A 16,104-nucleotide genomic window follows, 5' to 3' on the forward strand; every position below is an offset into this window, starting at 1 on the left:
CTGAATTAACATCCTGCTGACCCTTTGCCACGGGTTACTATAATGGCCTAAATCATGCATAAATGAAATAATATAAAGCTATTCATTTTTGATGGAGCAAATATGGGTGTTCTTCCCCTTGTGAAAGAGAATTGATTAATTGTATTAAGAAACTCAAACAACGAATAGTCTTTAATCCAATAATAAAGGAACAGGAGATAACAGGGAGCAACTCAACCACATAAACTGAAACAAGTCCGAACAAATAACTGAGGAAACTAGAAGCTTAAATACACAGGAAGAGTAATCAAGGTCAAAACAGAACAGGTGTTAACTAATTCAGAACCAAGGAGACCAACTAGGGAACTAAGGCAAATTTTACGGAAATAATATACTATAAAAATGCACTTAAGTTTATTTTATTAAGTTTATTTAAGTACACTAAAACTTTAGAGTGTGTTTTTGACCTACTTAAGTACGGCTTATTGACATGTTTAAATGTAATTTCATAATTACTTTAATGTATATTAATATATATATATATTATATATATAATATACATAAATATATTAATGTAATTTCTATTAAAACATGTATGTCATTTAAATATATTTGTCATGCATACATTTGTAATGACAAAGTTTAGCACAGATTTAGTACATTTAAAATATATTAACTTTACATATATTTTTTAATAATTCACCATACAGTTAAAAATAGAATCAAGTAGTTTACACATGCTTTAGGATGTTAGTCAACATCAAAATAAGTGTTCTTAATAATAATTATAATAAAAATAATACATTTTATTTGTAATGCGCCTTTCTCAGACTAAATACTCAAACATGGGGGGAAAAAATACAAATATCAAAAAATACACTGCAATAAATTATCAATTAAAAGCTTGACTAAAAAGATGTGTCTTAAGAAGTTTCTTAAAACAATCCACAGAAGCAGCATCCCTAATGGATGCAGGTAATGCACGTTATAGGAAAAGGCCCTTCCCTCCATGGTTTTTAATTTACAACAAGTCTGACACAGAGAGTGACATTTTTGTTGCTCTTGTACCTGATGCCAAATGTAAAAACTGCCATAGATCAGAGATAACTTGTTCTTCATTTCTAGAATCAACATTTTGAATGGTAAACTGGAAGCAGTGGTGCTTGATAACCGATACTACGCTGGTGGCTGCTTGCCTCAATTTATCCAGGATGTTCGCTTCAGGAAGCCATATAACATACAGCAGTACACAATAGAGGTATGTGGCATGTTTTAAAATCTATAGCTGCAGTACGTAAGATTCGTGATGTGCTTTTTCAAAACTTTGCTTTATGGAGTTTTGAAACCTTTACGAATCCTTTGTTTTGAGCGTAGCATTACATTTCAGCAAACGATGCTTTGTTACGCCATTCTGTCTCGAAATGCTGGTGGTTCGCTGTTAGAGGGTGTCTAAAGCCGCGTTTCCACCCAAATTACCCGGAACAATTTGTCCCAGGAACTTTTTTTTCCCCCAGACCTGTTGCTTTCTGCGTTTCCACCGCCATTCAAAGTACCGTGAAGATTAGGCAAATTAGTCCGGCAACGTAGGAGGGCCACTGTCCTGCAGAGTTTAGCTCCACCTCAAATCAAACACGCCTGCCTGTAGTTTTCAATCAATCCCGAAGGCATAGGTTAGATATTTCAGGTGTTAGTGATTGGGGTTGGAGCTGAACTCTGCAGGACATTGGCCCTTCAGGACTGGAGTTGCCCATCCCTGATTTAAGTACTTCTTCGACAAAAGCTTTTCCAATTACACTAGTAACAAATAATGGCAGTTTCAGAACTTTGGATTCTGTTTTTAATGTATGTGTGTGTGACATAATTTACTTTGTTCCCAGACAAAAGGCTCCTATGATTTCACGCTGGAGGCATACGAGTCTTACAATGAATACTCCAAGAGTGAAAGCAAGGCAACTTTATCCAAGACTAGCGTCTCATTTGGAATTGCTATTCCTCAGGTTTTTGAATTGAGTTTTAATTACAATGACCACAAATACAAGAAGTCAGTGAAGAAGATGCGCACCTTTTCAGGGACGGTAAGTTGTTTTTCTGTCACTAAGGTGAAGCTTCATTTGAACTATATTATCTACATTTGTGAAATGACAACAGATGAAATCAGAAAATGGCCATTACTATGAAGAACCAAAGATGAAACTAGATTTTTACATTTTCTAGCTTGCATTTGCAGAAGTCTATTATGCTAAGGTGCTGTGGCTGGTTGCCAGACCATTGCTTGGGCGTTTTGAGTGGATGTTAGGTGGTTTCTTACTGATCCAAGAGCCTATCCCAGAGTATCTATGATCCCTAGATTAGAGGTCTTCACCCCTGCTCCTGGGGACCCACTGTCCTCTAGAGTTTAGCTCCAATCCTAATTAAAAACACTTGAACCACCTCTTGTTTTAGTTAAGCTCAGGTTGGAAATAAACTTTGCAAAATAGTGGATCAGGTCCTTCACTGTAAATATGTTGGATTTTTTTTACCAATTTTATTGTCTGCCTCTTAGTCTGGTCAGATGAAATAAGCCACATGGTTTCAGAGATATTTCATATGTGTAGCAAAAACGTTACAGGAGGAATTACACTAAAGTTCAGGGTTAGGGGTATGATTAGATTACTTTATATTCACTAACTATAAATAATTGTAATAGTGGTGCTGGTCTTAGCAGACACCACTAACTATGAGAAAATAGTTGGATATTAATAATATTAATAAAATAAGAATGATAACCAGACTGTGAAATCTATAATTTGGAGCCAACCATGACTTTATTCTGTGTTGTCCTCAGAAAAAGAAATTCATCCGAGCACACTCTGAGCTTGAGGTAGCCCGCTATGCTTTAAAGAGCGCAAACTTGGTGCTACACCCTGAATTCCTGTCCCGCTTGCGCGCCCTGCCACTGGAATACACATATGGAGAATATCGGCAGATCTACAGTGACTATGGGACACATTTCATCAAAGAGGCAACTCTCGGTGGAGATTTTGAATATACTGTTGTCCTCAATGATGAGCGACTTGAAAAATCTGGTAGGTAAAAGTAAGGAAAAATAGTATGTGATCAAAACAAAGACTACCCTGTTATTCCAAAAGATGAGCCTACACTGAATCTAAGGGTTTTTCTTTCATTATAGGATACACACTTGATGAAACCAAGAAATGTGTTCAGTTTGGACTGAAAGTTGGAGCCAATATTGAGGGAGTGTATTTTGGTGCAGGATTTTCAGTTGGTGGCTGTAAAGGCCTGTTGGAAGAGCTTGGAGGTGAGCAAATCCACAATTACACTGTTCAGATCAAACAATCTGAAAGTTGAAGCAAGCATTTCTTTGCTTTTAAAATAATTTCTCCTACCTCAGCTTAATGTGCAGAGATTGCACCAGAGAACAGTGACACAACAAAGTTGAGAAAAGTTTATTTTAACTGCAAATTTCAGCAGCATCTGCCAATGGGAGTGGGGTCAGGAGTGCAACATAATCAAATGTTGGCATTATCACATGATCATACTCGGAATTTGTCCTTTGCATCTGACCCAACCAAGTTAGTAAACACACATTAGGAGAAGTGATAATCACACACACTGCAAACCGTGGACACACACACACACACACCCAGAACAGTGGGCAGCCATTTTTCTTGTGGCGCCCAGGGAGCGATTGGGGGTTAGGAGCCTTGCTGAAGGGGACCTCAGTCATTTCCTGCCAGTATTGAGAATCTAACCTGCAACCTTTTGGTTACCAGTCTGACTCTCTTACCATCAGGCTCCCACGAATACCCTGACCAGCCCACGACACAAGGGTGGGACAACCTGTCACTCAATGATCAATTGCAAACAACAATGATCCAACAATACAAATGATTCCTGATGGACAAAATCAAGTCTTCTTAAAGGGATACTCCACCGTTTTTTCATATTAAACTATGTTATTCCCTTAACTAAGACGAGTTGATACATACCTCTCTCGTCTCAGTGCGTGCACTAAATCGCTCTGTCTTGCGGCGAAACTTTGTTAGCACTTAGCTTAGCCCAGTTCATTCAATATGGGCTTTTCTAAGCGTGTAAAATGGATAACTATATTGTATGGCGGAATACCATAGCAAGTGCTTGGAAGCACTTCGACTTCGGCGCAGTAATATCTTCACTCGTAAAAAATCCTCTCACCGGCCCCCGCTCCCTCTAGTGAAGATATTACTGCGCCAAGTCGAAGTGCTCACAAGCACTTGCTATGGTATTCCGCCATACAATATAGTTATCCATTTTACACGCTTAGAAAAGCGCAATGTTTTGTTTTGTGTCACCGTCCTAGGTCGAGTTACACTACGCGAGTAACTGTATTTAAATAGGGAAAACGTGGAGGTGTTTTGTAGCTTCTCTGCTTGGCCCATATTGAATGAACTGGGCTAAGCTAAGTGCTAACAAAGTTTCGCCGCAAGACAGAGCGATTTAGTGCACGCACTGAGACGAGAGAGGTATGTATCAACTCGTCTAAGTTAAGGGAATAACATAGTTTAATATGAAAAAACGGTGGAGTATCCCTTTAAAGTTGTTCCAGAAGACGTTTCACTCGGATAAACATCACAATAAAGAAGAATAGACTATAGAAACTTCTGTTTAATGTCAATTTTAAGATATCGTGACAATCCAGTTAGACATGGTTGAATTCATAAGGAGTTTGAACACTATCAAAACAGTTCTCTACTAAAGCCTGTTTGGAAACAGTCATTAAATCCATTTGCTGCTTGTAGAGCAGATTATCTAATGTGACTAATGTTTAATTAAACACCCTGTTTTGTTGTCTGACGTTTCAGATTCCAATGAAGACAGGGACATGGTGGAAGACGTCTTTATTGTGGTCAGAGGGGGTGACAGTGAAACAGTGTCACGTCTAGCTGCAAAACAGCTCCCAACTCCAGACATTATGCAGCAGTGGGGTGATGCTGTGTTCTACAATCCAGACTTCATTCACAAGAAGGTGACATTTTTCACTCAGTATGCATTTCTTTACAAAGCCTTGTCAACTTAAATCTGAATATTTCTATATCGCTATAGACCAGACATTAAACTGTTGTCTTCAATTAAAGGGATGGTTTGGAGTAATTTCAACCTAGGGTCCTTTGCACCATGACCTCAAGTCAAACACCCCCCCCTAGAAATATTTTTTCCCTTGGCTGAACATTATTAAAGTTAGAGCTTATTTAGAGATATCAGCCGGATGGCTTAGTGCAGGCGCTAATGGATCCAAAGTTGTATCTCGTAAATTACTCCACTAATAATGCCCAGAATGGTACCAGACTTCTACAGTAGCACAAATAGGTTCTGTACTCATAAAACGAGGCATTGGAAAGTTAAGTACATCAGGAGTTTATTTAAATAACACTTGCCTGATGGCTCATGCTACCGCTAACCCGGACGTCGAGGTCACTTCCGTTGTTTGGGAAAAGTTCCTAAAAGTCCTGGCAGAAAGCGATGCATAAGGATGTAGTGTAACGACAGCCAGTTCCAGGAATGCACTAATATTTTGTTGGTAGTACCAGTTTGCAACAATTATTAGTTAACACTAAGTTGTCAACACTTCGGAAAAAATAATAATTTGTCGTTACAAGTATATTACTAAAGTATGACAATTGTATATTTTATACAACACTGTCTGAGAGAAAAGAGCATCTTGTCACTGCTGCATTTCCCTGAGAAGGGTTTGATTATGAAGTGCCTTCTGTACGCCGCCAAGTAGCATCAGCATCAGCCAATAATTATTTCTGTGGTTGGGAGTCATGCAATCATCACAGCGGGGAGGTGTTCCCCATAGTGTCAACTGCTGTTACAGCGTCTCGTTCTCAACTCAGGGAACTATGGTTGCATTCTTAACCCTCGGGTTGTGTTCGGGTCATTTTGACCCGGAGAGGATTTTCCTGTACCTGAAAATGCAAGGTAATGTTATTGCATTGGACTAAAATTTACTGACTTCACTCACCCAATCTAATTCTAATAGACTCTAAAGAGTCTAATAACAACTTCCCAAAAATATTTTGATACTTTTTTGTAATTTTTTGTGGGTTTTTTTTCCACATTGTAACACGTGTGGTGTTCCCGATCAAAAATGACAGGCCTACAAAAAATTGCTTATAAATTTCTCATTAGGCTACATCATCACCAAATATTGGATTCAATGTTTTTGCCAGCTTGTTTTCTTTCGATCAGGACAGGTTTTGTATTTATTTCTGAAATTCATTGATTGTAGGCCTCATTGATCTGAGCTTACATACCTCAGTTTTTTGTGAAAAAAAAGCGTTATTTGTGGATAATTTTGTCAGTTTCACATAAATTATGAAAAAATTGCACTGTTTATCACACTAGTGTGATTTAATGTTTAACCAGGAAATTCGTTTCAAAATTCATGTACACAAACAAACTATTTTGAGTATTACAGGCTTTCTTTTTCACAGAGAAGCAACTTTATTCTCAAATCAGTGAGGCTCAGATCAATGAGGCCTACGATCAATTAGTTTCAAAAATAAAAACCTGTCTTAACTGAAACAAAACAAGTTGACAAAAATATTGAATCCAATATTTGGTGATAAAATAGCATAATGAGTAATTTATAAGCTTTTTTTTTTTTTTGTAGGCTGGTCATTTTTGACCATGAACACCACAAGTGTGACTGTGCCAATTTGTTCAAAAAACATTTCAAAACAAATGTATAGCTTAAACATGAGAGCTAACTAGTGTGATAAACCGTGCAAATGTATTTTCATATTTTATGTAAAACTGACAAAATTATCCACATAACACTTTTTTCACTCAAAAACTGAGGTACATAAGCTCAGATAAATAAGGCCTACGATTTATCAGTTCGAAAAATAAATCCAAAACCTGTCCTAATCGAAAGAAAACATGTTGACAAAAAGACTGAATCCGTTATTTGGTGATGTAGCATAACGAGAGGTTTATAAGCAATTTTTTGTGTTAAAAAGTGTTATAGGGGTTTCAACATTTGTCCTTGATTTTTGATTTCTCTTTGCAAAATCCTGTAATGTTAAATGTTTACAGTTAGAACCACTTTATGAGTTGGTGCCATCCCAAGAATCGAATGCTAACATCCTGAAGAAAAACCTGAGGAGAGCTCTGTCCGAGTACCTGAAAGAAACCAGCTCCTGTCGCTGCTCCCCCTGTCTCAATAACGGCATGGCCGTGCTCAAAGGTGAGACTAATAACACACCACTAATAATTACTATATAGAAATAGTGTTGAGTGTTTTTAATCAACATTTGAATGTTGGTAATTTTCATAAAAAAACAACAACTAAAAACATTTTGAAGAAAAGGCTGAGAAAAATCATGTTTTTGTCAGACTTCTGGATTGGATACAGAACAATGATCAAAACCAATGACTATAGATATAGAAAGAAGGTGCACTCGTATTACAATGAATGTGAGAAAGTGCAACACGCAATATGGCGACATACGTCCCGCCTTTTAAGTAAAAGAGCCAATCGCTGATTGGCAGAGTCATTACATCACTTTAGCTCCGGTTCCCATAGAAACCTGAGACTCGTGCTCAAAACAGTAGCCTACATGCGCATTGGCTCTTCTTGCCTGAAAAGTAAGCCTTTTTACTGCTATTTGAGCACAAGAAACATAATTTAAAGGACAATTCATGTCAGATTTTGTTGCTGAATTCTTTAACCGGCTGTCGGTGAACATGTCAAACTAGCGATAAGACTTCAGATTTTAGCCTTGGATCAGAGGAATCTTTTAGGATTTTCAAAATTTGTCTCAGACGGCCAAATCGTGGCCAGAATCGTACAGCGTGAACCCTGCTTTAGTGACATAGATCCGCAATCAGCATTCATTTTCCCTAATGGTCTGATGGTAGAAGTTTTGTTAAGTGTGTCAGAGGTTTCGGGTTCTAATCCGCCCTTGTATAATTTTTTTCCCCCATTTTTTTCCCATTTTGTTTTGAGATTTGTATGCAAGTATGCATGTTCTCTTTTATGTGAAATAATGATAAATACGGTTTGATTTAGCATGATTGATGTGCACTCCTGAAACAAATTATTAAATTACTGTAACATTCTTTCTTGTAAACCAGTGGTCAAATATCAATGCTGGAGTCTTAAGTCTTAAAAGACCAAATGTCCACTTCTGTCCTGTCTTGCGGCTCGAGGTCTGAGGCTATCGGCCGATGTTAGCCTTGCCTCGCACTGGCCCTGCATAGACTTGATATAAGCATCACTATACCACTCGTTTCAGCATTCTGAAGGGTGCAGGACATTACAGTCTCATGTGTGGTAGTTTGGAACACTTCCAGTTTATTTCTACAGTAGTAGTTCAACACACAAGAATGTTTTTACGGGAACCAACAACAGGAATACACAAACAGCAACAACAACTGAAGCACAGAGGTTTAAATAGACTGGTTAACAAGGGGCTGATGATGAGGGACAGGTGTTGGTGATTGATGTCATGGGAACTAATAAGGGTAACTATGGTGACAAACAAGGTACAAGACAAAACAGGAACCAAACACAGGAAGTGAACACAGAAACAATGGGGAACTAAGAATATACTTCAACATTAAAGTCCTACTAAACACAAGACAGTACAGGGATCGTGATAGTATTCATTTATTAATTTAAAAATGGGAAACAATATGTCTTGTTGTGGTAACTAGGAATACAAATGGAAAAACTGACTCTGGGAATTTTCATCTCATCTGCATTTTTTTCACATAATTTGTAAATATTCTAAGTTTAACAAATGATAGTTCCTTTGATCCTTATGAGATAATATGTGTAATAATTATCTGTCTCTCGATAGGCACAAGGTGTATTTGTATTTGTCCAGCTGGTTTCAAAGGAGTGAGCTGTGAGATCACCCAACGAAAAGGTTTGTCTATCTATAAGAGAGATGCTTTGGCCCGGTCTCAAATGCTGCACTTGATGTGGATGCCCAGTCGTTTCGAGAGCTTTCCCATATGTCAATATATAGAAATTGAACTCAAAAATATATTCAGTTTCAGTTTTTAAAGTACTTTATTAGCATTTGATAGTGACAGTCAACTGACCACTATACAAAATTTAAGAGAAAAGGTACTAGAGGCCATGTTAAAATTGGTGTTTCAGGCACCGTGTGCAATGGAGTTACTATCCAAGTCTTTAGATATATAAAAACGGTGCACTCATATTACAATGAATGGGAGAAAGTGCCACAATATGGCAGAGTAAGTCCAGCCTTCTATATAAAAGAGCCAATCGCTGATTGATGAAGTCATTGCATCTCTGCACCTACTACGTTTTAAAAATATTAAACATTGTTTTTAACAAATTCAAAATGAATATAGACTCTTACATAACAGAATATTGCTATGCAACAAAAATAATGTATCTTCTATTTCTCTTCTGCATTTCAATTTGCGTATTAAGCTAGTTTAGGTTAAACTTGGCATTGCATAATATGAATATTGTTGGCTCTTATGACAAATTGCATGTGATTTTATTTTTATTTCTCTCATTTGTAAGTCACTTTGCATTAAAGCTTGTGTTAATTGAGAACACATAATCTAACTCATGCATGTTTCTTGTCCTCCGAACACTCTCAGCATCGGCAGTGGATGGCAGCTGGAGCTGCTGGTCTTCATGGTCCACATGTTCGAGGAGGACCCAGCTTCGCACCCGCCGATGTGACAATCCAGCCCCGCAGAATGGAGGAGCAGCATGTCCTGGGTCTCAAGAGGAATCCGCGGATTGCCTCTAACATGTGTGTCATCTATCCATCTCTCTATCTATCTATTTCACAAACAATAAGATCTTTTTACATTTACATTCTCCGAAGCGGAAGCCGTCATAGTTGGGTAAACTTCTATAGGGCTGAACAGGAGATGACAGCAAAATAATGAAAAAATCTGTGGTAGTGTTTCCATGACTTTCCAAATGAGGGAAAATTTTGATTATAGCATTCACAGCATTTTCTTTTTCATTTACTGCCAAGGTAATATAACACAATACAGCATTATAAATGTGCATTACATTTTTTTAAAATGCAAAAATAACAAAAGAAACATTTGCAATGTTGATAAATGGAAACGCGTCATCACAGTCTGTGAAAAGGGTCCATAGTATTAAAAAGACTTAACGTAAATAAAATCATATAGTTACACATTGTTGTAAAAACATTCCTTTACTCTGCCGAATATGGTGGGCATACGTAAATAAATTAATTTCTTTAACCAGAGCTGCAATAATTGCTAGAAAAAAAGTTTTTCACTGATATTCTCTGTATGTGTGAAACAGGAAAATATGTCTGTATTATTCCCCAAAACTCTGAGTATTTTCATGACAATTAAATATATTCTCATTGTTGTAATTTTTCAGATGTTTTGCTTTGGCGGAAATTTAGTGTTAAGAAATGAATGTTAATACAAAAACCATAAAGATTTTCTTGAAGCAAAATGTCTTGATTTTAAGCTGAAACATGAAACTGACAGAATGTGTTAGCATTAATCTACCAGTTAACTGAATGTTTATTGCATCAGGTAATGACATGTTCATGAAGTCCTACAATATTGGCCCCAACAGACAAACATCGCTAGGCTTGGACCAACACTACTAAACTAGATATTCACCTACACAGAAAGTGGTACTTTACATTTTGTGAAGCACTTTTGCTGGTCCCAGTGTATCCGGAAAGTATTCACAGCACTTCACTTTTCCCACATTTTATGTTACAGGCTTATTCCAAAATGGATTAAATTCATTATTATTATCAACTCGATTGGAGTCCACCTGTGGTAAATTCAGTTGATTGGACATGATTTGGAAAGGCACACACCTGTCTATATAAGGTCCCACAGTTAACAGTGCATATTTAGCTGGTGAAATGAAGCTTTGTGAAGCACTGGGGCTTTCCCCCTCGACTGTATCATAAAATGGTTCATTACTCAAAGCTTTTCAACACGTTGCACACTAACGACATCTTGTGGTAAAAAGGTAGAAAAGCTGCCTCTCTGTCCCAGAAGAACTTATTTTTTTTCTTTCATTTAATAAATCACTTTGTGCTCTGTAAACCACAAAGCAATACAATTAATCCAATTCATGTGTTAGTGTTAATGTAGTTCTTATACAATGTATGAACAAACAACTGTATGAATTAATGCATGTAAAAAAAAAATAAAAAAAAAAAATTAAAAGTTAATAATATAACCAACACTACGAGTCAGAGGTTTGGACACACTTGGACACACTTAACTGAATTTATTATCTTTCCTACATTCATGAAGCATTAAACACAGAAATTATGTTTTAGTAAAATTTAACTGATGTCATTTGTGTTCTTTGTATGTTTGAATTTGATCATTATCGAAACTCTGAAATGCAAGATGAAAAAAAAAATTACATTTTCAGTTCAAAAGTCAATTTTAGTCCCAAAAAAGACATAATAAGTAAATGTACGACAAGTAGTCCATATAATGTCTGTGCTCTTCTCCTAGCTTAGAGTAGCATACAGTAGCTTCAGGAAGTTCAGCTGATATTTTTGGAGAAAAAAAAAAATATATATATATATCTTGATTTCAAATCTCATAAACACTTCTCACTAACCTCATTACAATTGATCACATAACTTTTATTTCATTGGTGATTTGTTTCACCAACAAATGAAACAATTTAAAAAAAAGTGTTCTGCCTTATGTTGATAGGACAGTACAGATAGTGATAAACAATAGAAAATGATAAAGGGGAACATGATGAGCCACAAGCCAGCACTCAAAATCATTCATCTGACAAAAAAAAAAAGTAACATATTTTAACTAAATTACAACATTAGCTAGTAAAGGTAAGCTCAAAACAGTCATTTAAATTGGTGCTTGTCTTGCAACCAAAATGAGCATTAATGGCAGACTCAATATTGTATGCAGACAGAAGTGGTATTGTTTGTAAAACTGTCAGCATGAGAATATGAGATTTTTAACAACTTCTCTTCTGATTACTGCTTCCTTGACAAGGCAGACCTCCGTCTTTTGGCGGGGGATTGTTGCATGCTCGTGTTCGTGTCTTTGCTCCAGACACACATGTGGACCAGGAGCTCCAGCAGCTCCAGACTCCGTGTGTAGGACCTGTCAGAGGGAATATGAGCTCTGTGAACGCCTCGCTTAGCATTCATCACCTCGTCTGATCAGGCGGGACACATCATATACACCAATAAAACACTTCATAGTAAAATGTGAAAAGCATATAGACATTTCAAGTGTGTAGTGCAGTGGGCCTGTCCCAATACCAACACTTGCATTCTTGGCCACTCGAGAGTGTGTGCAAATGACAGAAAGTGCACAAGACTTTCCCAGGTCGGATAAATTCCCAGAAATCCAGAGAAGGTGAGGAAAACCTTACAGTGCAAGTCAAATTAATTAGATTACATATAATTGGTTTGTAAAACATAAAGTGTTACAGATTTTATTGGTACAGCGATGATTTTCTAAAATGTTTTCAACTGCTTTTTACCACTTAATTAGATGCACCACAATTCAGTTGTGTTGTGTTGCAAAGGAACTACTGAACACACATTCAGAATTACTTTTTTTAAAGTGCAAACTCATGAATATCAAGCTAGTAGACAAGTGCAAAGACCTCAAGCGTGGCTATTGGGACAGGCCTCATTTATCAAATGAGGAAACTTTCCTGCATTGATATTCACATAATTTCTTAAATGTGCGTACAGTACGTATGATTCAGAGAACGAACGTACGGAAAAAAACAGGGAAAAAAACCTGTGTATGCCTCTCTTTCAGATGTGAGGTTATAAATCGCAGATGCTGAATGGTTTCAGATCTCCGCCTTGTAAACGCTGCCTAATAAATGTCAATAAGTTATAAAAGAGCATCAACTTCTAAACACTTTACTTACGAACGACCAGCGGTAAAAATTGCTTATATTTCCAAATACCTGCAGTTCTTCGTCTCTCTGCCACAAAGAATTTGTGTACATCTGCTTAGATCCTGACCTACTTTTCCAAGTCAAAATCTTTTTTTTATCTATAAACGTTGGTATGGATTTTTAGCGTATGCTCTAAGTTCTAATCTGTGCATATGCATGTTTTATAAATGAGGACCACAGTGTTTCCCAACCCTGTTCCTGGAAGCACAGAGTTGGGAAACACTGGGAAACCCAAGGTCGAGTCTGATTAGTCATAATCATTAATAATAATAATAATAATACACTTTATTTATAATGTGCTTTTCTCATACCCAAAGCGCTAATGTCCTGATCTCACTTTTACTACTACTTTTACTTGAATTTGGCAGACTATTTTATCCAAAGCCACAAACAGTGCATGCAAGTTATGTCTGAAACTGCACCAGTTATAAAACCGATAGTTACGGCCCTTGATTATGATTGGCTGAGATGCATTTGAAGCTGTTGTAAAATACTCTAAACAAACATCTGTGAACTGACCACATTACATGCATGCAACCATTCAGCTAAACATTGCTGAAGAACTACATCACTTGGCAGAAAAGTTATTATTTGCTATCAATAAATGATTAGCTCTTCTAAAATCACTGTAAACCAGGGCTTCACTGGGGAATATTGCTTCAACACATTATGATTTTTGTTTGGTCACGTCATGGACTATACATGAAACAAATGTTTCTAAGAGCATTTTATAAATCATAAATCATGCACAAATCATATACATGTAAATGGGCACATCAGTTCCACCTAAAAAACAGCCATAAGTATCCTTAAATGGTTTTTAGGGCAGATCCAGGGCCAGAGCTGAGAAACACTGTAATAGAGTAACTTTGCATTATGGTTGAGCATACTTGGACCCTCACAGCTGATAAGGGCTACACAATTAATTTAAATTAAACCGCAGGAGTACGATAATGCACATCATCCCGGGAAACTCCTATGGCATCATACTATCTGTAGCTGAATAAACAGAAGATTGACATGCTTTGATTAAACATGATTAATAAACACACGACTGCCTTATTCTGAGTAAGAAGCCACATCATCTCACAGAAGGATTTGTTCAAACACTTGTTATGAAGTGAGTTTGTAGTAAAAGCATGTTATTAAAGGGATACTCCACTTTAAAATGAAAATGCTGTCATCATATACTCACCCTCATGTTGTTTCAAACCTGTATGAATTTCTTTCTTCTGCTGAACAGAAAGGAAGATATTTAGAAGAACGTCAGTAACCAGACAGTTTCTGGTCCCATTGACTTTCATAGTAGGAAAAATATATACTATGAAAGTCAATGAGACCAGAAACTGTCTGGTTACTGACGTTCTTCTAAATATCTTCCTTTATGTTCAGCAGAAGAAAGAAATTCATACAGGTTTGAAGCAACATGAGGGTGAGTATATGATGACAGAATTTTCATTTTAAAGTGGAGTATCCCTTTCAATGTTGTCTTTTTTTGTTCAAGCGGTTCATAAATGCTTCTCATGTTTGGAAAGATGTTTGATGCATGTTGCTTTTTCAAATGCATTTAATAAGTGACTCAAACTCGTGCTTTCAGATGGAGCAGCGTTTACTACTGATGACTGAGCCGTACTTCACTGACAAGCTGCACATAAAACATTATCACAGCCTTTGCGGTTTCATAATCGCACTAAGCCAAATCAGTTTAAGTGCGTTTTCATGTTAACTGCAGTTAATCATGCAGCCCTACAACAGCTATATTGTAATTTGTTTTATTCACAGATGTTACATCGCCCTCTACTGCAGGATTCTCAACTTTCCACTTTCAGCAAGTCCACTTTTCTGCAGAGTTCAGATTAAACACACCTGAAAACTAATCAAAGTCTTTAGATTTCGGCCTGGGACACAATAGAAGATTTTAAAATCTTAACTGATTTCAAAACTGTGGGAGACAACAGACATGAGGGCAGTTCTGTCTGAGACCACACACCTGTCGATTGTAGTAACATTTCCACAGTGAGACGAGATCTCACATAGACTCACGAGAAAAGAAAGATCGGCGTCGTCAGCTGGTTCTCCTGGCGTGAGTTTTGTTAAATGTGTGTGATCTTCTTTCTCAATACTCCCCTTTCATGGCGTGTTTGTGGCTGCCAAGTTTTGGCTATAGAAGCACTCAACATCCGATTGGTGAAGCTCGCTCGCTCTCATTGGCTATCAGCCAGATCAAGAGTCGGGTAATATCAAACATGTTCGATTTGGGATAGTGCGGGCGCCATCGGGAGCAGTAAAAGAATCATAATGACACCACACGATTGAGGATTTTTGGACAAAAAGTCATTTGCGACAAGCCTCGAATTGGTCAGATTGCGTAGAGATGCAAATTGGACTCAAAATCGGGCTTCAAATCTTCAAGTGTGTGGCCAGCCTTACCAGAAAGTTGCAGTCAGGCGAGTTAGATCAAGATTGGAGCAAACCTCTGCAGTTGAGAACCCCTGGACTACTGTATGTCTCTCTTCAATTTGTTCTTTGTCTGACACAAAATGTCCCTGGTTTGGGGCTTCCAGGAACAGGGTTCAGAGCCACTGCTTTAGATGTTGGCCACAGCCCTGCAGAGTTTAGCTCCAACCCCAATTTAACACACCTGACCCAGCTCTTCAGGCAATGTGAAAACTGCAGGTGTGTGTGTGTGTGTGTGTGTGTGTGTGTGGGTGTGTGTGTGTGTGTGTGTGTGTGTGTGGGTGTGAGTGGGTGGGTGTGTGTGTGTGTGTGTGTGTGTTGGAGCAGGATTGGAACTGTGGAGGCACCATTTTTCAGCTTTCAGACGCAGCCGTTATTTTTATTTCGAATAGAGTTTTGCCTCTTCTGACGCACTGCCAGTACTCAAACCACATGCATTTGTAAAATAAGAGTGAAAGTTCATTACCTTTTCTTTCAGTCTCCTCACAGGCATTTCCTCTGTATCCACTTTTACATAAACAACTGCACGCTGTCCTGGAGAGCATGGGGACGCCGTTATTCCTGCATGGGGCACAGCGACATGGGTTGAAGTTCTCCATATACTCTTCCCATGCCTTCTTCAGGTGGGGCAACTTTGTGCGCAGCTGCTCGGATGATGTGCTCAAGCGTACCAACTCGTATATTGGTGCAATCTATGACAGGACCACAAT

At 37.7% G+C, this 16,104-nt stretch overlaps 3 protein-coding genes across 4 annotated transcripts in view; 2 read left to right on the forward strand and 1 right to left on the reverse strand.

The window, feature by feature from the left end:
• Nucleotides 1–11,822, forward strand: part of c8b (complement component 8, beta polypeptide) — a 24,559-nt gene extending 12,737 nt beyond the window's left edge. The window contains exons 5-12 of one of the 2 annotated variants that reach the window (XM_079876548.1): nt 1,105–1,237; nt 1,857–2,054; nt 2,804–3,044; nt 3,149–3,277; nt 4,821–4,984; nt 7,060–7,210; nt 8,829–8,897; nt 9,610–11,822. In XM_079876548.1, coding sequence (XP_079732674.1) covers nt 1,105–1,237; nt 1,857–2,054; nt 2,804–3,044; nt 3,149–3,277; nt 4,821–4,984; nt 7,060–7,210; nt 8,829–8,897; nt 9,610–9,764 — 1,240 coding nt within the window. In that variant the 3' untranslated portion in view covers nt 9,765–11,822. The remainder of the gene's footprint in view (nt 1–1,104; nt 1,238–1,856; nt 2,055–2,803; nt 3,045–3,148; nt 3,278–4,820; nt 4,985–7,059; nt 7,211–8,828; nt 8,898–9,609) is intronic. The other variant, XM_079876549.1, reaches the window with a different exon arrangement.
• The window catches only part of LOC307161679 (uncharacterized protein), a 396,018-nt gene that overhangs the window by 10,048 nt on the left and 369,866 nt on the right, over nt 1–16,104 (forward strand). The gene's annotated exons all lie outside the window — the stretch shown is intronic.
• Nucleotides 11,233–16,104, reverse strand: part of c8a (complement component 8, alpha polypeptide) — an 18,729-nt gene continuing 13,857 nt past the window's right edge. Inside the window, exons 10-11 of the mRNA XM_079876545.1 lie at nt 15,861–16,086; nt 11,233–12,120 (exon numbers count right to left, since the gene is read on the reverse strand). Of these exons, the coding sequence (XP_079732671.1) occupies nt 11,972–12,120; nt 15,861–16,086 (375 nt within the window). The 3' untranslated portion in view covers nt 11,233–11,971. The remainder of the gene's footprint in view (nt 12,121–15,860; nt 16,087–16,104) is intronic.

Source organism: Squalius cephalus (assembly GCF_949319135.1).
Source record: "Squalius cephalus genome assembly, chromosome: 7".
Taxonomy (NCBI): Eukaryota; Metazoa; Chordata; class Actinopteri; order Cypriniformes; family Leuciscidae; genus Squalius; species Squalius cephalus.